The 15,499-nt window shown below is 47.1% G+C and overlaps 2 protein-coding genes across 6 annotated transcripts in view; one reads left to right on the top strand and one right to left on the bottom strand.

Annotated features, from left to right (window-relative positions):
• Positions 1 to 281: 281 nt before the first annotated feature.
• UPP2 (uridine phosphorylase 2) lies at positions 282 to 7,527 on the top strand. 2 transcript variants are annotated; one of them, XM_042041104.1, is made up of 7 exons: positions 282 to 413; positions 1,010 to 1,127; positions 2,150 to 2,308; positions 4,348 to 4,462; positions 5,055 to 5,264; positions 6,515 to 6,661; positions 7,021 to 7,527. In XM_042041104.1, exons 1-7 carry the CDS (start codon positions 388 to 390, stop codon positions 7,179 to 7,181), a joined length of 936 nt encoding a protein of 311 aa, XP_041897038.1. In that variant the 5' UTR covers positions 282 to 387; the 3' UTR covers positions 7,182 to 7,527. The 2 variants fall into 2 exon arrangements, with proteins under 2 accessions (XP_041897038.1, XP_041897039.1); XM_042041105.1 differs by lacking the exon at positions 1,010 to 1,127 and having other exon boundaries at positions 308 to 413.
• A 2,359-nt stretch (positions 7,528 to 9,886) lies between these two features.
• CCDC148 (coiled-coil domain containing 148) overlaps positions 9,887 to 15,499 on the bottom strand; it is a 56,526-nt gene continuing 50,913 nt past the window's right edge. For 2 of the 4 annotated variants that reach the window (XM_042041100.1, XM_042041099.1), the window contains 2 exons: positions 11,754 to 11,894; positions 9,887 to 10,127 (listed from right to left, as the gene is read on the bottom strand). In XM_042041100.1, the coding sequence (XP_041897034.1) occupies positions 9,915 to 10,127; positions 11,754 to 11,894 (354 nt within the window). In that variant the 3' untranslated portion in view covers positions 9,887 to 9,914. Of the gene's footprint in view, positions 10,128 to 11,753; positions 11,895 to 13,455; positions 13,568 to 15,499 lie in introns of those variants that run through there. The other 2 variants (XM_042041103.1, XM_042041102.1) reach the window with 2 other exon arrangements.

Raw genomic sequence — 15,499 nt, 5'->3', positions numbered from 1 at the left:
CGGGGTGCACATGTGCAGCCACGTGCTCAATGCCCACCCCACCAGCCAGATGGCACAAGGTCACCAGCCAGAGGGCCAGCAGGTCACCGGCCCCAGCCCTAGGGCCGCCAGTCAAGGTTATTGGTGACGCACCTGCCCAAAAAGCCACTCTGGGAGGAACCATGCCAGACAGGAGGTACCTTGGCATCTGAGCGAACACAGGGAGCGGGCGGGGTACTGGCCACTGTTGACCTTGGGAGCTGCACAAAGCATAGGAGGTATTTAACCCCCTTCAGAGCCCCTTGAAACCTCTTCTGAGCTCTAAACCTCGACAGCTGAGGACACAGGGAGTGTTTTCCTTACCTTTTTGGCAGGGTATCGCTTTCAGCTGACTCTGGTGGAGCCGCTATGACCGAAACAACAGGTTACTCGGGGTGAGTAACAGGGGAACACTTGAGTTTGTTTTAATAAGAGAAGAAAAATGTTCTCTGGCTTTCATTTAAGCCTCATTTATAAAACTAACCTGCACTGTTAGTTAGTTGCTTCTCATCTCTTGCAGCAGGTGGAAAGGGACAGCAAGCTGGCCTCTGGCTGCCTGCAGGGTCTGCACTCACCCTGCCAGGCAGTTATTTGGGACAAGTGTGAAATCCTGATTTGCTAAGAGCTTAATAAACTGTCACAAAGGAAATAGCACAGCACATCACCCCTGGACATTGCTGGCAAAACCCTATGAAGGAAAGAGCTAAGGTTGCCATTGACAAAATTGATAAATACTGAAACATATTTTTTGCCAAATACATAGATATAACAACAGACATGTCAAAGAGCTTACCTGGAGCAGAAAGACAGCTGGTCCAGACACCACACAGAGCTGGCTCGTCCCTTGTCCCTGTCCCATCCCTTTTCTGACACCCGGGCTGTGTGTGCCCTCATGGAGCTTCTAGGCTGCCCTGTGCCCCATTTCTGCCTGTCCCCCTCCCTGTGGGCACTGCCTGGTGCCCCAGCCCATCTCCTCATTGTCTCCCCCCAGGAGCGGCCTGGTCCTTGTTAAAAACCCACACTTGGACTTGATGGAGGAGGACATCCTGTACCACCTGGACTTGGGAACAAAAACGCACAACCTGCCAGCAATGTTTGGGGACATAAAGGTAAAGAGCAGGTGCAAAAGCAAGGCAGCAGCTCCCCCCTGCACAGGCTCTCCAGCTGTGCATCCCATGGCGCTACCTGCCCATGCTGGAGCCCCACTGCTGCCAAAGCTCCTGCTGGGATGGGGTCTGGCTGCTCAGCTAAGGGACTCAGCAGCCCAAGGCAGCTTGGGCAAAGAGGTTGTCTGTCCTTGTTTGTTTTGGACAGAAATCACAGCAGAAAATTATCCTTTTAAAAACCTGTAGCTCTGTAAAACCTGATTTTATATTGGCCCCATGTTGGAGGACAGACAGAGGAGGCACTTGTCCAAAGCATCTTGATCATCATCTACTGGAGACAAGGCAAGGAGGATGTCATATCATTTTTGGCTGAGACCTGCTTTCAAAATCGACTTGTCACGATGGCATCCTCTTCCATTTCAAACCACAGCCTTTCCCTAGTCGTGCAGGGGAAGAGCCTCAGTGCCCAGGGCTGGAGCAGCCTGGCACCCTGGCAGCAGGATCAGCAGCACTGCCCTGGCAGCTGCACACTCATCCTCCTCCTACCTCCAGCGAGCATATTTTCCTTTATTATGTAAAATTTGTCCTTTTTCCTCCCTGACTTTATGGCCTCCATGCCATCAGCAGTGCTCACTAATTGCAGTCAGCATTGTTCATAGAATAAATTAACCAATGAGCTCCTCTAACAACTGGGCTTGCTTTGCTATCAGTGGTGATACTAACAGCTTAAATTTGCTGAATTATTTTAGATTTTCTTGCCTAGGACTGATACCCAAGTATGTGCAGCTGTATGGCTGCCCAGACTCAGGGTAGTCACCACCCTGACAGAGTGACAGTCTGTGTTTCCTGTTCACTCCTGGTTTTGCGACCCTCAGTTGTTCCAATGTCCCTTGACTGATGGTGAGGAAGTGGCATCCCACTGCCTTGTCTGAAGATGTGTCTGGCGCGGCCACCACCGCCACATTCAGACTGACTCGTGGTACTTGTTCTAGCTAAGTACCAACACACTGATATTCTGTTTCCAGTTTGTCTGCGTTGGCGGCAGCCCGAACAGGATGAGGGCGTTTGCCCAGTTCATGCACCGGGAGCTGGGCCTGGCGGGTGACGGGGAGGACGTGGCTGACATCTGCGCGGGGTCGGACCGCTACGCCATGTACCGGGCAGGGCCCGTGCTCTCCATCAGCGTGAGTTCCGCACCGTGCCCCGGGGCCGGCCGGGGGTGCTGCTGGCAGGGTCCCACAGCCACACAGCGCAGGGTCCATCCTCTCCCTCACATGCCTCTGCCTCCCCCAACACCCACCTGCAGACTTTTTTCCTCTTTTCGTTGTTCAGCCACTACCACCAGTGCAACCTCTCAGCCATGGCAAAGCTGCTTCTGTTTGAATAGCATTCCCCGATGCTTGCACTCTATGTTTGGGAAGTGCCACATTAACAACAGACGTGCACATGTTCTGCTCAGCTCAGTTGGGGAGGCAAAAACCACTCCTCAGCACACATGAACTATGAAATGTTGCTGGGAGTATTACATTGATAAAAGCTCTAAAATAAAAACCTGGCCTTATTATTAACGATTCTTTTAGAGCGGGATTTTTGGCACTGAACAAAGGGAAAAGCAAACACAGGCTGTGGTGGGGAGCACTCACACCCAAAGGCTTGGTCCTGGCGCCAATTCTTCAGGCACAAGATTAGTCTGAAATGTGATTCACAGGAGATGGAATCACACAACAGAGCTCATGTTTCCTCCCTCTGACAAAACCAAACCAATCCTGACCAAGGGAATCAAGCCTGAGGGAATCAATCTGAGAGGATCCAACAGGAAGAACTACCACAAGATTTGCTGTTTCCCAACCTGGCAGCAGCAGTGACACAGCCAGAAGCAAATCCTCACCAAGCTCGAGGCCATGCACCAGCTTTGGCCAGAGCAGAAGAGGACATGGGGCAGAACACACAGCCGCCCTAAGAAGCATCATGCAGAGCAGCTGCCAACATCACATTCTGCAAGTTGCTTAGAAACACAACTGAGCTCAAACATACGGGGGCAGGAACACAGATTCCTGCTCTGAATATTTACAATGAGAATAAATTTTTTAGGCATTGGTGAATAAGCCAGGCTGATGTTCCAGAATAACAACATGTGAAAAGGTTTCATATTTAAAACATGATACAAGGCGAACAAAGCATTGGTCTCACAGCCAGGAGAAAGGAGACAAAGCAGCACAAAAACTGGCTGTGTACTTTAATCAATGGAGCTTCCATACGTGCTTCCTTCAGGTTTTTGAAGATGATAGCAAAACCAAAAAAATTTGAGGTATTTTTCAAGAGGAAAAACCAAACCCCATGGCACCAAACACCTTTTGTACTTGAAAGTTAAACTAAGAAAAGGATGTTGGTCTAGCAATGGAGCAGAAGACAGACGACCAAGCAAGGGAGCACTGGGCAGATGCAGCAGAAGCCCCAGCAGCTCCAGGCCTGCAGAACATCTGCCAGCCCTGGGGAGCAGCAGCAGAGAGGGAGTGGGGCAGCAGAGTCTGTGGAGGATGGGAACAAGCCAGTGCCAGCAGTGAGGAGCTGGTAGCCAGGCAGGTGCTGGGGACAGAAGGGCAGCAGGGCAGGGAATGTGAGCCAGGAAGAGGGACAGGCAGCCTGCAAGGCATGCAGCAAACACCTGACCCTGAAACCTGTCCTCACCCAGGGACACAAACCCTTCCATTGTCCTTTGTGCTCAGCAATGTGGCAGAGATGCTCCAGTATGGGGCGAGGACAGGCTGGAAGGCACATGGAGAAGCGAAAGCTCAGGTTGTCCTCACTGAAATTCACCACTCCCAGAGTGCAAGCAGGACACAACAAAGTGCAAGTCAGCACATGGCATAAGGATTGGCAATGCACGGGGAAGGTCTTGGAGCATTCAGCTGTTGGGATGCATTTATGGACCCTCCTTGAAGGACAGGCACCACCTGTGTGCCTGCAGAGGGTCCCCAGGGATGAACACCAGCTCTACTGACATGAAGAGCCCTTAAAGCATCGAGGGGAGGAGAAGAGGTTAGACACTTCACCTGGACAGACTAAAAAGACCCCAAGATGTCTCTTCCCCCTCAAAAAAATTGCTGTTGGCATCATCAGCAGAAGAGGCCACAGCATAACCCTGAGCTCATTGCAGTCATGTACCTGTCACCTACCACAGCCTCATGGGGACTGACGTTTCTCTTTTCTCTCCTTCCAACAGCATGGAATGGGCATCCCTTCCATTTCCATCATGCTTCATGAGCTGATCAAACTGCTGCACCATGCAAAATGCCGGGACGTTACTATTATACGTATCGGTACTTCTGGGGGCTTAGGTAAGCGATTCATGGTCTTTCTTCAGAGCAAAACAGCTATTATTAAAAAGAACTCTCAGCAAAAGCTCATGCAGTTCTGAACTTTAGCATTTTGTCAGGTCTCTAAATATCAAATATGGTATTTTGTTTTGGGTTAAAACCCAGAAAACTTGTAGCGACTGGCTTGGCAGAGTGCACATTCTCAGAGTGTATGAAGGCCTTGATTCCACCACAGCCATGTGTCACTTTCCAAACAGAAAACATGAGTTAGGGGTGACCCAAATGAATCCATGATGCCTGGATGAGGCAGTGGTGCTGCTCATGCCTGCACAAGCTGGCAGGGGGGACACGATCTCTGCAAGCCAGAAGCAGCTAAAATCCTGTCATTCAGCACATTCCTACAATCACTTATCTTGTGCTGATTCTGTACATTTTACTTGTACATCTGTGCTACTTCACGAATTTCAATTATTCTCTGACATCTGCTTTACTTGCTGAAAAGAAGAGCCCCACAAGCACACGTAGATCTATTGAGATTTTCCTGTTGTGCTGAAGTTTGGCAGCAGAACACAGGTGTTATGAGCTCTGGCAGCCTCAGCTTCCATTTCCACAGGGATCAAGGCTGGGTCTGTTGTGATCACCGACACGGCCGTGGACTCCTCCTTCCAGCCACGTTTCGAGCAGGTAGTGCTGGGCGATGTGGTGGTGCGGAGCACCGAGCTGGACAAGGACCTCGCGGAGGAACTGCTCGCCTGCAGCAGGGAGATTCCCGACTTTCCCACGCTCATCGGCCACACCATGTGCACCTACGACTTCTACGAAGGTAAAACCAGCTTTGTCTGTCCCTCCTCACCACATGTAATGCCAAGTGTTTCCACTCTTACATGGACAAAGCTATCCAGGGAACCCAGGCCACAGGAGGGCTGCAGGCAGAGACCCGCGTGGTGCTGGGGGGGCCAGGCAGAGCAGGGGCCACCCTCAGAACACAGAGCACCTCTGTTTGCACCTTGCTGAGTTTGCCAGCAAGCTCTTCTCCTACAGCAAAATTGTCACTTCAGAAATTTGTTCCTACCAAACACTAGGAAAATATTACATTGCCTGTGAGATTTCCATAAACAAACTTTGGATACTCTAGAACCATTTCCTTTGCAAAATTAAATGCTGATTGCAGAGTAGATGAAATGTAATAAATGAAGAATTAATAATCTGAGCACTATTTATAAACCTTTAGATCTGCTTGCAGATGCAGCCATCTGTGTACTGCTCAGTACACAGATGTTTTATTTAAACAAAAAGCTACTTGAGAGAATTAAAGTAGGAGCAGCAATAAACTGAAGGGCTGGCCCAGGCTGGCCCAGCCACAGGTAAGCATTTGCCTGTCTCAAGGCCTTCAGACACTGTGTGAGAGGAGAAGCTGCACAGGGCACAGGTCTGCTCTGAGCACACAGCAGGACAGCCAGAGCCACTGGAGGGGTTAGAGGAGAAGGTCGGGATGGGTGCCCACACCTGGCCACACTGAACACAGTGTTGGTCCTACCTGCAGTGGTACCTGGAGCTACAGTAGGGGAGCACCAGTGCCACCCACACCAGGAATGACACTGTACGCAGCTCCAGCTTCCATCCACAGCAGCCCCTGCAGAAAAATTAAACCCACTTTAAGGGGGTTTCCTCTCTTCACTGTTCCCATTCTGCACAGCTTGTTGTCCCTCTTCTACAGTCAGTTGGCATTTTTGAGATTTAACCTGGCAGACCTTCACAGCTGATATGCAGCATGAATCTCAGGAGCAGCCATGGCTTGTCCCTGCAGAGCACAGCATCCCCTGGTGCCTCTTACCTGTGGGCTGACTTGACCTTTTACCAGTGTTGAAACCTGCGTCATTCTCTCCCCTATACAGAGACACATCGTGCTGGCTTTAACACTGAGGGGAATACGAATTAACCAGCTACTCACAGGAAAACTTTGTGGGCCTCAGACAGAACATGGGCACTGCTGGACTTCCCATTTACACCTATGCCCTGTGCCCCATGACCCCATGCAAGGCCGACAGTGACAGTTCTCTGCTTCCTTTCCAGGTCAGGGGAGATTAGATGGTGCATTATGCTCTTTTTCCAGCGAAAAAAAGTTGGAATACTTACGGAGGGCTTATGACACTGGTGTGAGGAATATTGAAATGGAGTCCACAGCATTCGCTGCCCTGTGTGGACTGTGTGGCCTCAAAGGTGAGTCCCGTTGCTTCCACCTCCTCCCCACGCTCTGGCTTAACCCCCTCTAAGGGTCCCGTTCGGTGCCAGAAGGCCAAACACACATCCTTAATGGTTTTATCTAGAAAAGGACACTAAAACAAATTTTATAGCTCAATAAAACCCAAGTGTGTATTAGAAGACCTGAGTGCGTGCTAGACAAACCAACAGCTTGCTCCCCTCAGGCCCCTCCCGGCCCTACCGCACGTCCCGCCCGTGCTGGTGCAGCCGCCGCCAGGCCTTGCCGGGGCAGGGCCCTCGGGGTCCCGCCGCTCCGCCCTGAGGAGCGGGAGCCGCCGGGGCCGGGCTCGGGCTGACAGCGTTCCGTCCTCCTGCAGCCGCCGTCGTCTGCGTGACGCTCCTGGACCGGCTGGAGGGGGACCAGATCCGGGCGTCCCACGAGGTGCTGTGGGAGTACCAGCAGCGGCCGCAGCGCCTGATCGCCGCCCTCATCCGCAAGCGCCTGGGGCTGGGCCCCGCGCTCCTCCCCGCGGACTGACGGTGACAGCGAGGGACAGGCTGCGGGACCTGCCCGCCCCGGCACACGGACCTGCTCCGGGAAGCGGGAGAGCTTCGGTCCCGCCGCGCTGCCGCGGCCGAGCGGAGCGGCCGGGGCCAGCGGCCGGCGCAGTGCGGGAGCCGCCGGCCCGCAGCGCGGCTGCAGGCGCACCGACAAAATCTGCGCAGAAATTCGGGCTGCCTAACAGAGCTGCAGGCTCCCCACTCCAGCCGTCGTAAAGGACTGTCCTGTTAGGGTCACTCCTGTCCACAGCGATCTTCCAGGAAGGAGATCTCTTTGCTTTGGGCATAAAGACGAAACCTAAGTAAATGACATGAAAAATTAATCCGTATTTGTGACCATTTTTGTTACTGCAGTTACAAAGGCCATTCAGATTTTCATTCCTACAGTATTTAAAGATGTCACAAACAGACAATGCCAGAGTTTAAGGTGCCACAGCACCCAACCGTGCCCAGCTGAGGACCTGACCTTCAGGCACTGGTTAACATTAAAGCCACTTTACTCACTACAAAATTCACAAATAAGTAGTCTACCTTGAAACCAAATAACTTCATTTTCACAGAGAAATTCTTATCAGGCTTTATAAAAATACACTTGAGAGTGAACTGCCCACACTTCATCCCTGGCGTAAAGACAGCTGGCTGAACTGCCACCCCTACCCAGCCAAACCCACAAAGCAGGGCTGCAAGAGATGCTGGTTGAGAAGCCTATTTACCATTAACATTTTAAAAATTACTATTTCATGTGTAACTTGGAAGATTTCTTTTTTTGTTTAAGTGTAGAAAGATTTATCATGAAAACCAATGTCATTATAAGCATCTCTGTTTCCTGAAGGGTTTTGATCGGCTCTTGTGAACAATGCTAAGGTGAGGATGATGAAGTGGGGTGAAACATCCACCTCCTTCCCACAGGAGCAGGAAGGAGGTGTCTGGCCAGGCTGGGAAACAGCCAAGGGATCTGAAGAGCTCTCCTGACACAAGCAGCCTTGGTTGTGCTGTGCAAAATACCCTTTTGCTGACCTGCATGTTCTCCACACTCCCCCCCAAATCCTCATTCTGGCGTCACTGTATCACTAAAGGCCCTGGCTTATTGTTTTGTTGCACTGAGGTAGCCCAGACTTCTATAGACTTCTACTCAGTTTCTACCCTAAGAAATGATAGACATGAAAACAACCACAAGTCTCTGCTAAAAATCTGTGCCCGCTATTTCAAAACTAATGTCTGCTCCCTTTAAACTTTCTTTTTCATTAACATCTTGGTATTTATAAAATATGACAACTATAATCTCCATTTCAGTAGTGCACATTTTTTTATCTTGTAGATCTGCTTTTAAAGGCAAGGGGGAAAAAAATCAGCTGCCTAGGTTTGGGATGATGCCTTTCTGGGAAGTGTCTTGCAGCCAGTCTGTTCCCTACAGCAAAGCACTGCTGTCTCCCCACAGGAATATCCAACCAGTTGTGAGGTGGTCAAGTGTGTATTTAAAAATAACAAGTTACCCCAAAGGAGAGACCAAAATAAAAAGCACAAATATACACAGAATTGTAATTTTAGCACAAGCACACAGAGGTTGAGCCCAGAAGACATCACACCCCCAGCTCAGGGCAGGCTCTGCAGCATTTCCCCACTAAATAACTCAGCTGCAGCACTGGGATTATGCTGCTCCTGGCTGACCCTGTGCTCACTCTCTGTCTGTCACACCAGTTCCCCCACCTTTGGCACCTGCCTTGTGGTCTCCATCAGCTTCCACGACCACGCCCTGAGCACCCGGCCAGACCCCAGTGCTCTCTGGGTGAGGCCACGTTCTCACTGCCATTGCCAAAGGTCTTCTCAGTCTCAGGTGTGAAAACTTGACATTGCTTGTGTCTGACTGCAAGACAGGTATGTGACCCACTGACATCGGTAAGGCGTTACACTGTCACATAAAGGAAGGTCCCATCATTACCTAGAGACATGACTAGAGATGCTCAGATCTTTCTGATATTCATTATCCTTAGAAAGTTCTGGTCAAACTATTAATTGTAACTTGTTCACAAACATTTTACGCTATCATTATGTAAGGCTTGAAAACATAATCAGTTACAAAAGGAAATAGTATCAATTTCTCTTTCAGTTAATAGAATCATATTCAGTGGTGTCAGCTCCAAAATAAAGATGCCAGCTCTATTTCTAATTTATAATTTATCTGAAAAACTAATCTGCAATATGAAATTGCATGACTGGTTTGCAGTAAATATGATGCAGCAAGTTGCCTTCTAAATATAGACAAAGGTTTAAGTTTCATCTTACCATAATCAAGGAATATTAGAAACATTCATGGCAACGAAGACTCTATAACTAAAAGAATCAAATTCTCAAGAAACCTGGAAAGAAAATTGTGGGATTTATTCATGTAACATAATAAAATCTAAAGTAACTGCTGTGCAAAGCTATTTTGGACTTCTGCTGCCAATTAAATCTTAAGAATTCCTACTCAAGTGCTGCACATCAGATTAGCCTGTGCTGTGTATGGGAGTCCTTAAGCACAGGCGTCCCAGCTCCCACTTAAATGGGACATGGGCAATCACACTATACCAGCACACACCCCAACCTCTCCAAATCTACACCAGGCAGGTGTAATGTGGTGCAGCACAGCTCAGAAAAGCTTGGAGTGCTTTAGAATGGCTGCAGACACAGGGAACTGAGCAGTTCTAGGACACAGCCAAAGGGAATTTATTTAAGGTTTGCACATTGTGGGCCAGACCAGACCCCTGATGCTCCTCTGCCCCTCAGATGAGAGGTGCTCTACACTAAAAGCTGTAGATTCCATGTCTCTTCTTGGAAGCTTCAGTGGTGGAAGTTTTGACAAAACCTCTCTTGCATAAAGTGTTTTATGCAGTCCAGCTTCCCGGAGAGCGAGCTCAACACGAAGCCTGGGGTCAGAAATCACCTGTTAAAAAAACCACAGCAACAATCAATAGAAGCCAAAAAGTACTGCCCTGAGGAGCTGCTGCCTTCCCTCATGTTCTCCGTGCACACAGCCTCAAGTGCAGCACAGACTCCAATTTCCTCCTGGATGTTCCTATAGAATCCAAGTGCTTCAAACGCCTGTATGATTTTTCTCACAGTGTCACCTTGTGCTTACATGCCAGTGCTGCTTCCGTTTGTTAGAACAACAATTAATCCCAGGGAAATTACTTCTGAAATTTGTCAAAAGTTTATCTGACAAAATTTGTAAGCCTGTTTCCAATCCCTCTTCCATGGTCTGCAGTGGCACTGCACTGGAAGTACAAGGAAGAGCAACACGTTGCTTCCAGTTCCAGCATCACCTCCCCAGTACCCAGAGCTGCTGGAGACCAGCACTGGGAACATGATCCACAGCCCCTGCAGCACTGGGAAGGAGCACGGGGATGTGCTGGGCAGGGATCACATGCTGCAGCCTGAGCAGCACCAAACCTGTCTGGAGTTGAAATAGAAAGAGCATGCTGAGAATTAAGGCATAGGCCCCAAATACACGCGTTCAGAGCATGTTTAAGTCAAGACTTATCAGGACCTTGTACATTGGTCAGACTTGGGGAATTTTAACAACCAAACAAAACCCACATCTTTCCATTACCAAACTGAGAAGCTTTAAAATGTCTTAAAAAGGGAAATGCTGGACAACTTTAGCTATAGACATTGTTAAATTAAATCTTACTCAGTGTCAAAAGAAAGCTTTTACACCATAGAATTGTACCATAGCTCTTCTCTTTTGGAAACAAAATTTTCAGATTCCAGAGTGGGAATAATTGTAAATGTATTGACTGACAGATAAGGAACAGTGAGGGAATCCAAAAATCTCAAGATGTTCCTTAATTGCATTTGAAATTGAGGGAGCACCCTCCTCTGCAAGCTGAGTGACCTGAAACACAAGTACAGTTAGTTCAGTTCCTGATTAATTTTCACTTCACTGGTTTATTTTCCTTTAGCCCCTGCAGGTCACATCCCAACAGAGCTTCTATCCAGCAATAGTGTAAAGATGGTCAAGACACTGATTTTCAGCTTGTGAAGAGATTTGTGCTACGCATAAACTTTCAAGAAAAAAGCATAGCCCATAGTTGATTACCACAGCCCTTTTGTACAGTGGAAGAGCTTTCACTGACTGGGGCAGGTGAAAAGGAAGCACTCTTGTAAATAGATGCATAAGAATGTAAAATAGGTGAACTTTAAATTGCAAAGATTTCAAACAGATTGGTCAAAATGCCTAGCAAGCACCAGAACTGCCCAACAGTGCAGTTAGCCCAGCGTTCTCTCTCCAGTGGTGGCAATGGAAGAAGCTCTTCTGAAGAGCCAGGAGTCCCACACTGAACCTGAACGGACCTTTGGGGTTCTCCTCTTGAGCTCCTGCAACCCCTGTGCTGGGTCAGAGGGATTGGCCCACCTGTCACCCCTAACATTTTTGTCTCACACACATTATAGTCTATATTCTACTGCTAATGCAGCTCTTTAGGATATACAATTAATGTTACTGTCCTATGTCACTACTAAGACATAAGAGCACACAGTAACCCACCCAGCAGGATTACAGCCCCGTTACCTGTTCTTCACTGTATGTGTGCAACCTGAACAGTGGCTGCTGCAGCTCAAACTCATCATTGGTTCCAATGCCCAGCCGAGCTCTTGACGCCACCGTATCAGCCACTGCTCTGGCTGGATCTAATTTTGCAACAACAGCAACCTAAAGACACAATATGAAAATAACAATTACTCTGTCTATGTAGAGCTAAGGTGAGAGCAGGTCATTATCAATAACACACCCTTCCAGAACACAATTATTCATTGTCTTTGCAGCATAACAGCAGCGCAGGGTCCCAGCTGCAGAGACGGCCTGGGCACAACAAGATGTGTGAGAGAGAAGCAACAGCACCCTGAGCTCTCCAACAGACACTGACATGAGCTCCAGTGTCCAGCCCAGTCTCCACAAGGATCCAGCAGCCTCATAATTCTGCAATACCCAAAATTCCTGGAAGTCCAAACTTTCTTCTTTTTCTTCCAATGGAAACAAAGGTGTTCAGGGTGATAGTTCACAATTTTTAGAGAGTCACGGACAACAACATCGAGTGATACGCCCCAAATAACACAACTCTGGCTTTTTTCTAAAGCATCTGCTTTAACTGTGCAATTTCCTGTGGCTAGATCAGTATCAAAGTCTCCCAGACACTGTACTGTGCCAGAGTTAATCTTTTTTCATTGTTTACTTTCTTTGTGTTAAAACATTCAGACACAGGCTAATACTACTTTGGAAAAACACAGAAAGATGCATGAGCAAACTAACTAAAGTCACAAGCCCATATGATGAATGGCTAAAACCAGAAAAAAAATACTTTAAATTGCACACAATAATTTTTTCACCCATCTCTTTAATAAAATGTCACCTTGTATTTACAGGCTGCCCAAATCTACAGGCTGAATGACTTTACTAAAGATCTTTTTTTCCCCCTATACAAACAATATACGTACTTTATAAAGCAGAATTTCATTAGTGTGAAACAGAGAATAAACGTTGGTCAGAGAAGTATAATGAAGTGGGAACATCACCCCAGGCAAAGGCCCTTCTAGAAGCATTTTCTACTCCGGCAAGAGAATTGAGTCAGTGGGAAGAGCTCAACAGATCATGACTACTAACCAGCCTCTTTAGAGGAAAAAACAAGGAGATTACATACAGAAACGTAAATTAAGGCAAAATTACTCTTTCAAAAGTCAGCAGGAGAAAAAAAATAACCCTAGCACTTACTAATGTCTTACTATGACATTAGCAAGCATTAGTAAGCATTTCATGGTTGTCCTTTTAAAAGTAATATGCAAAAGTTTCAGAGTCAAATATCTCTGAAGAAAAGTCACCTAAGATGTGCAAGTTTTCAGAATTTAAAAAGAACATAAATTACTCATAAATCTTTCCTAAGATTCAAGGCAGACTTAAGGTTATTAAAACAAACAAAACCCAGAAAAAAAATCACAGAAGAAAAATCACATCCAACCTAGAAAAACCTTCTCTATCTCCTTTCAGATATCAACAGCTCCTACAGTACAATTTAATGCCATAATGTTCCTGTTGTCAGAGCTACAAAGCACATAGGATTTATAATATGACAGAATTACTGCTAGTCAGACCAAGAGTGCCTTTTACCTTGTTCATTTATTTGCTTTTGAGAGATTGTTCTTTTTATCTTTCCCTGCCCCGGCAGTCTGTGTTTGTATGAGTGTGCATGTGAAATCCCTGCAGCCAGGGCCCAGCCCACCTGCTGTCGGAGCACTTCCAGGCGCTTCTCCTTCTCCTGCCGGGCCTGGAGCAGGGCCAGCTCCTTCTTCTCCAGTAAGCGCTTCTCCAGCAGCGCTCGTCAGAACTGCACCCTGCCGAGCACACACAGGGAAACTCTGGGCAGTGCCACTTTTACATTTCTGTGTTACCATTTCAGTGCAAAAACTATTCTGATGTTTTCTGTATCCACCTTAGGATGCTGTGGTGGTTCATCAAAGCACCTCAGAAAGGCAAAGATGCTTTTTCATTTGAGCGTGTCCTTTTTGTTGGAGTTTTTTGGTTTGGGTTTTTTGGGGAAGGGAAGTTTGGGGAGTTGTGCTTTTTGATTTGTTTTTCAGTGGGTTTTGGTTGCTCAGTTGTTCTTTTAAACAACTTGGCTAACCTTTCAGATTCCATGCCTAGACCACAGATTTTCTCTAGCATGCTTTATATAGCCCTGGTACTCTTTTTTCTCCCCCATTTTCTTTGCCAAGAAGAAATGTTCTCTCACATCTGTGTATGGCAGAAGAAATCTTTCCTATAACCCTTTCCGAAACACCTCACTCCCAGTCTTATCACTGAAAAAAGGGAAAAAACTTGAGACTCACACCCTTCTTCCAAAGGAAAAAGCTGGAGGTTCACACCAGTATCTCCAGCACTTTATCCACAGCACTATTGTGCTGCTCCATCTTTCACTGCAAGCATTTATAGACTATTGTGCAGAGTCTGTTCTTTATGGAGCTGTAGATATTTGTTGGTATGTCACTTTTAGTCCTTGTACAGGAGCTGCCAATGCCATGCTTTGAATTTGGAGAATTACCCTCCTTTTGCCCTTCAAATTTGAACTTGCCTTTAGAGAAATTGAGATGAGACAGCTGCTACAACTACAATAAAACATGTATTGTTATTTTTTTACTCTCTAAATTTTAGTAAGCTCAAAGGAGTATATGACTTGTGCCACAAACCGCAAAAATCAGAACTAAACCTACAGTTCTGCTGGTAGCTAGCAAAGACTTCTGTGTCAATAACCCAATCACAATTAGCAGGACAATTTTATCTTAAGAGAGTGGTACAAGGCTGCCTGAGAGTACCCCAGAGAGGCTTCCAGTTTCTCACAATGTCCACTGTAGTTTAGGCAGAGAAATGCTGCAGCAGTAGTGCTCAGGGGTCATTCTGTACCAGGGAAAAAGCCTGATCTGCTTTTTACATGGAGAACATTTAATAAAAACAGATTTTTTTTTTTTTTTTGCAAAATGACAAAAATTATGTTATACTGAAACCCTTTCACTCTGCTTGAGCTGACTGTTGTGATACATGTTTTAAAATACTCCAGAGTTATCAAACATGAAATTCAATACTGTGGAAGCTTCTGCGCAAAGCCAAGAAGGAAGACTGGGGGGCACTGGGCCAGGCCTAACTTCAAACACTTTGTCTCGCCCGTGGCAGTTTTCCTGCACAGGGGAATACAAAGCAGTGCTAAACTGAAGCATTTTGTGGCCTTTCCATACCCAGTTTGAACAGTCCAGGTGATCCTGACTGATTGCCAAAAAGCAGCCAGGGAGAGCGGGGTGGAGCCGGGGCACGGTGCCACAGCAATCGCTGCTCCTGCGGAGGGTCACGTTTTCATGGCGGTGTTATCATCCCCCACAGGCTGGAGAGAGCATGGCCAGGATTAACAAAGATGAAGTGTCACTGTCAGCAGGCAATGGCACAGCTATGAAATCCACACCCAGGGAAGGCAGACACCCTTGGAAATCCATACTCAACTGCACATCATGTTCCTAAGTTGGAACGCCCTTACAATACTTTTTTATACTTGGCTTCCAAATGTTTACTCAAGCTTTGATTTCACCTTGTTCACATCTATATAAAGCTGTTCATTCTCTTTCACTCTTTTACACTTAGCAACATTTTAGCTACTATTTCTTCTAAGTAAGGTTAATTTTATAGAAAACCTCAAAATCAAAATGTCTTAATACCCAATTTTGCTTTTAAGCTCCACAGTAAGTAACAATTTTAATAAATCACCAGGTGATAAATGAGCA

The sequence above is a fragment of the Corvus kubaryi genome, unplaced genomic scaffold, assembly GCF_017639235.1.
Source record: "Corvus kubaryi isolate FWS band 111438036 unplaced genomic scaffold, C.kubaryi_AGA036_p1.0 37396, whole genome shotgun sequence".
Classification (NCBI taxonomy): Eukaryota; Metazoa; Chordata; class Aves; order Passeriformes; family Corvidae; genus Corvus; species Corvus kubaryi.
Note: the sequence above shows the minus strand (reverse complement) of the source record. Positions and strands in the feature narration are given on the sequence as shown.

Coding starts and splice junctions, on each gene's coding strand:
- UPP2 (XM_042041104.1), top strand. CDS start 388: ATGACCGAAACAACAGGTTACTCGGG. Junction 4,463..5,054: donor CGGTACTTCTGGGGGCTTAG/GTAAGCGATTCA, acceptor CCATTTCCACAG/GGATCAAGGCTGGGTCTGTT. Junction 5,265..6,514: donor CACCTACGACTTCTACGAAG/GTAAAACCAGCT, acceptor CTTCCTTTCCAG/GTCAGGGGAGATTAGATGGT.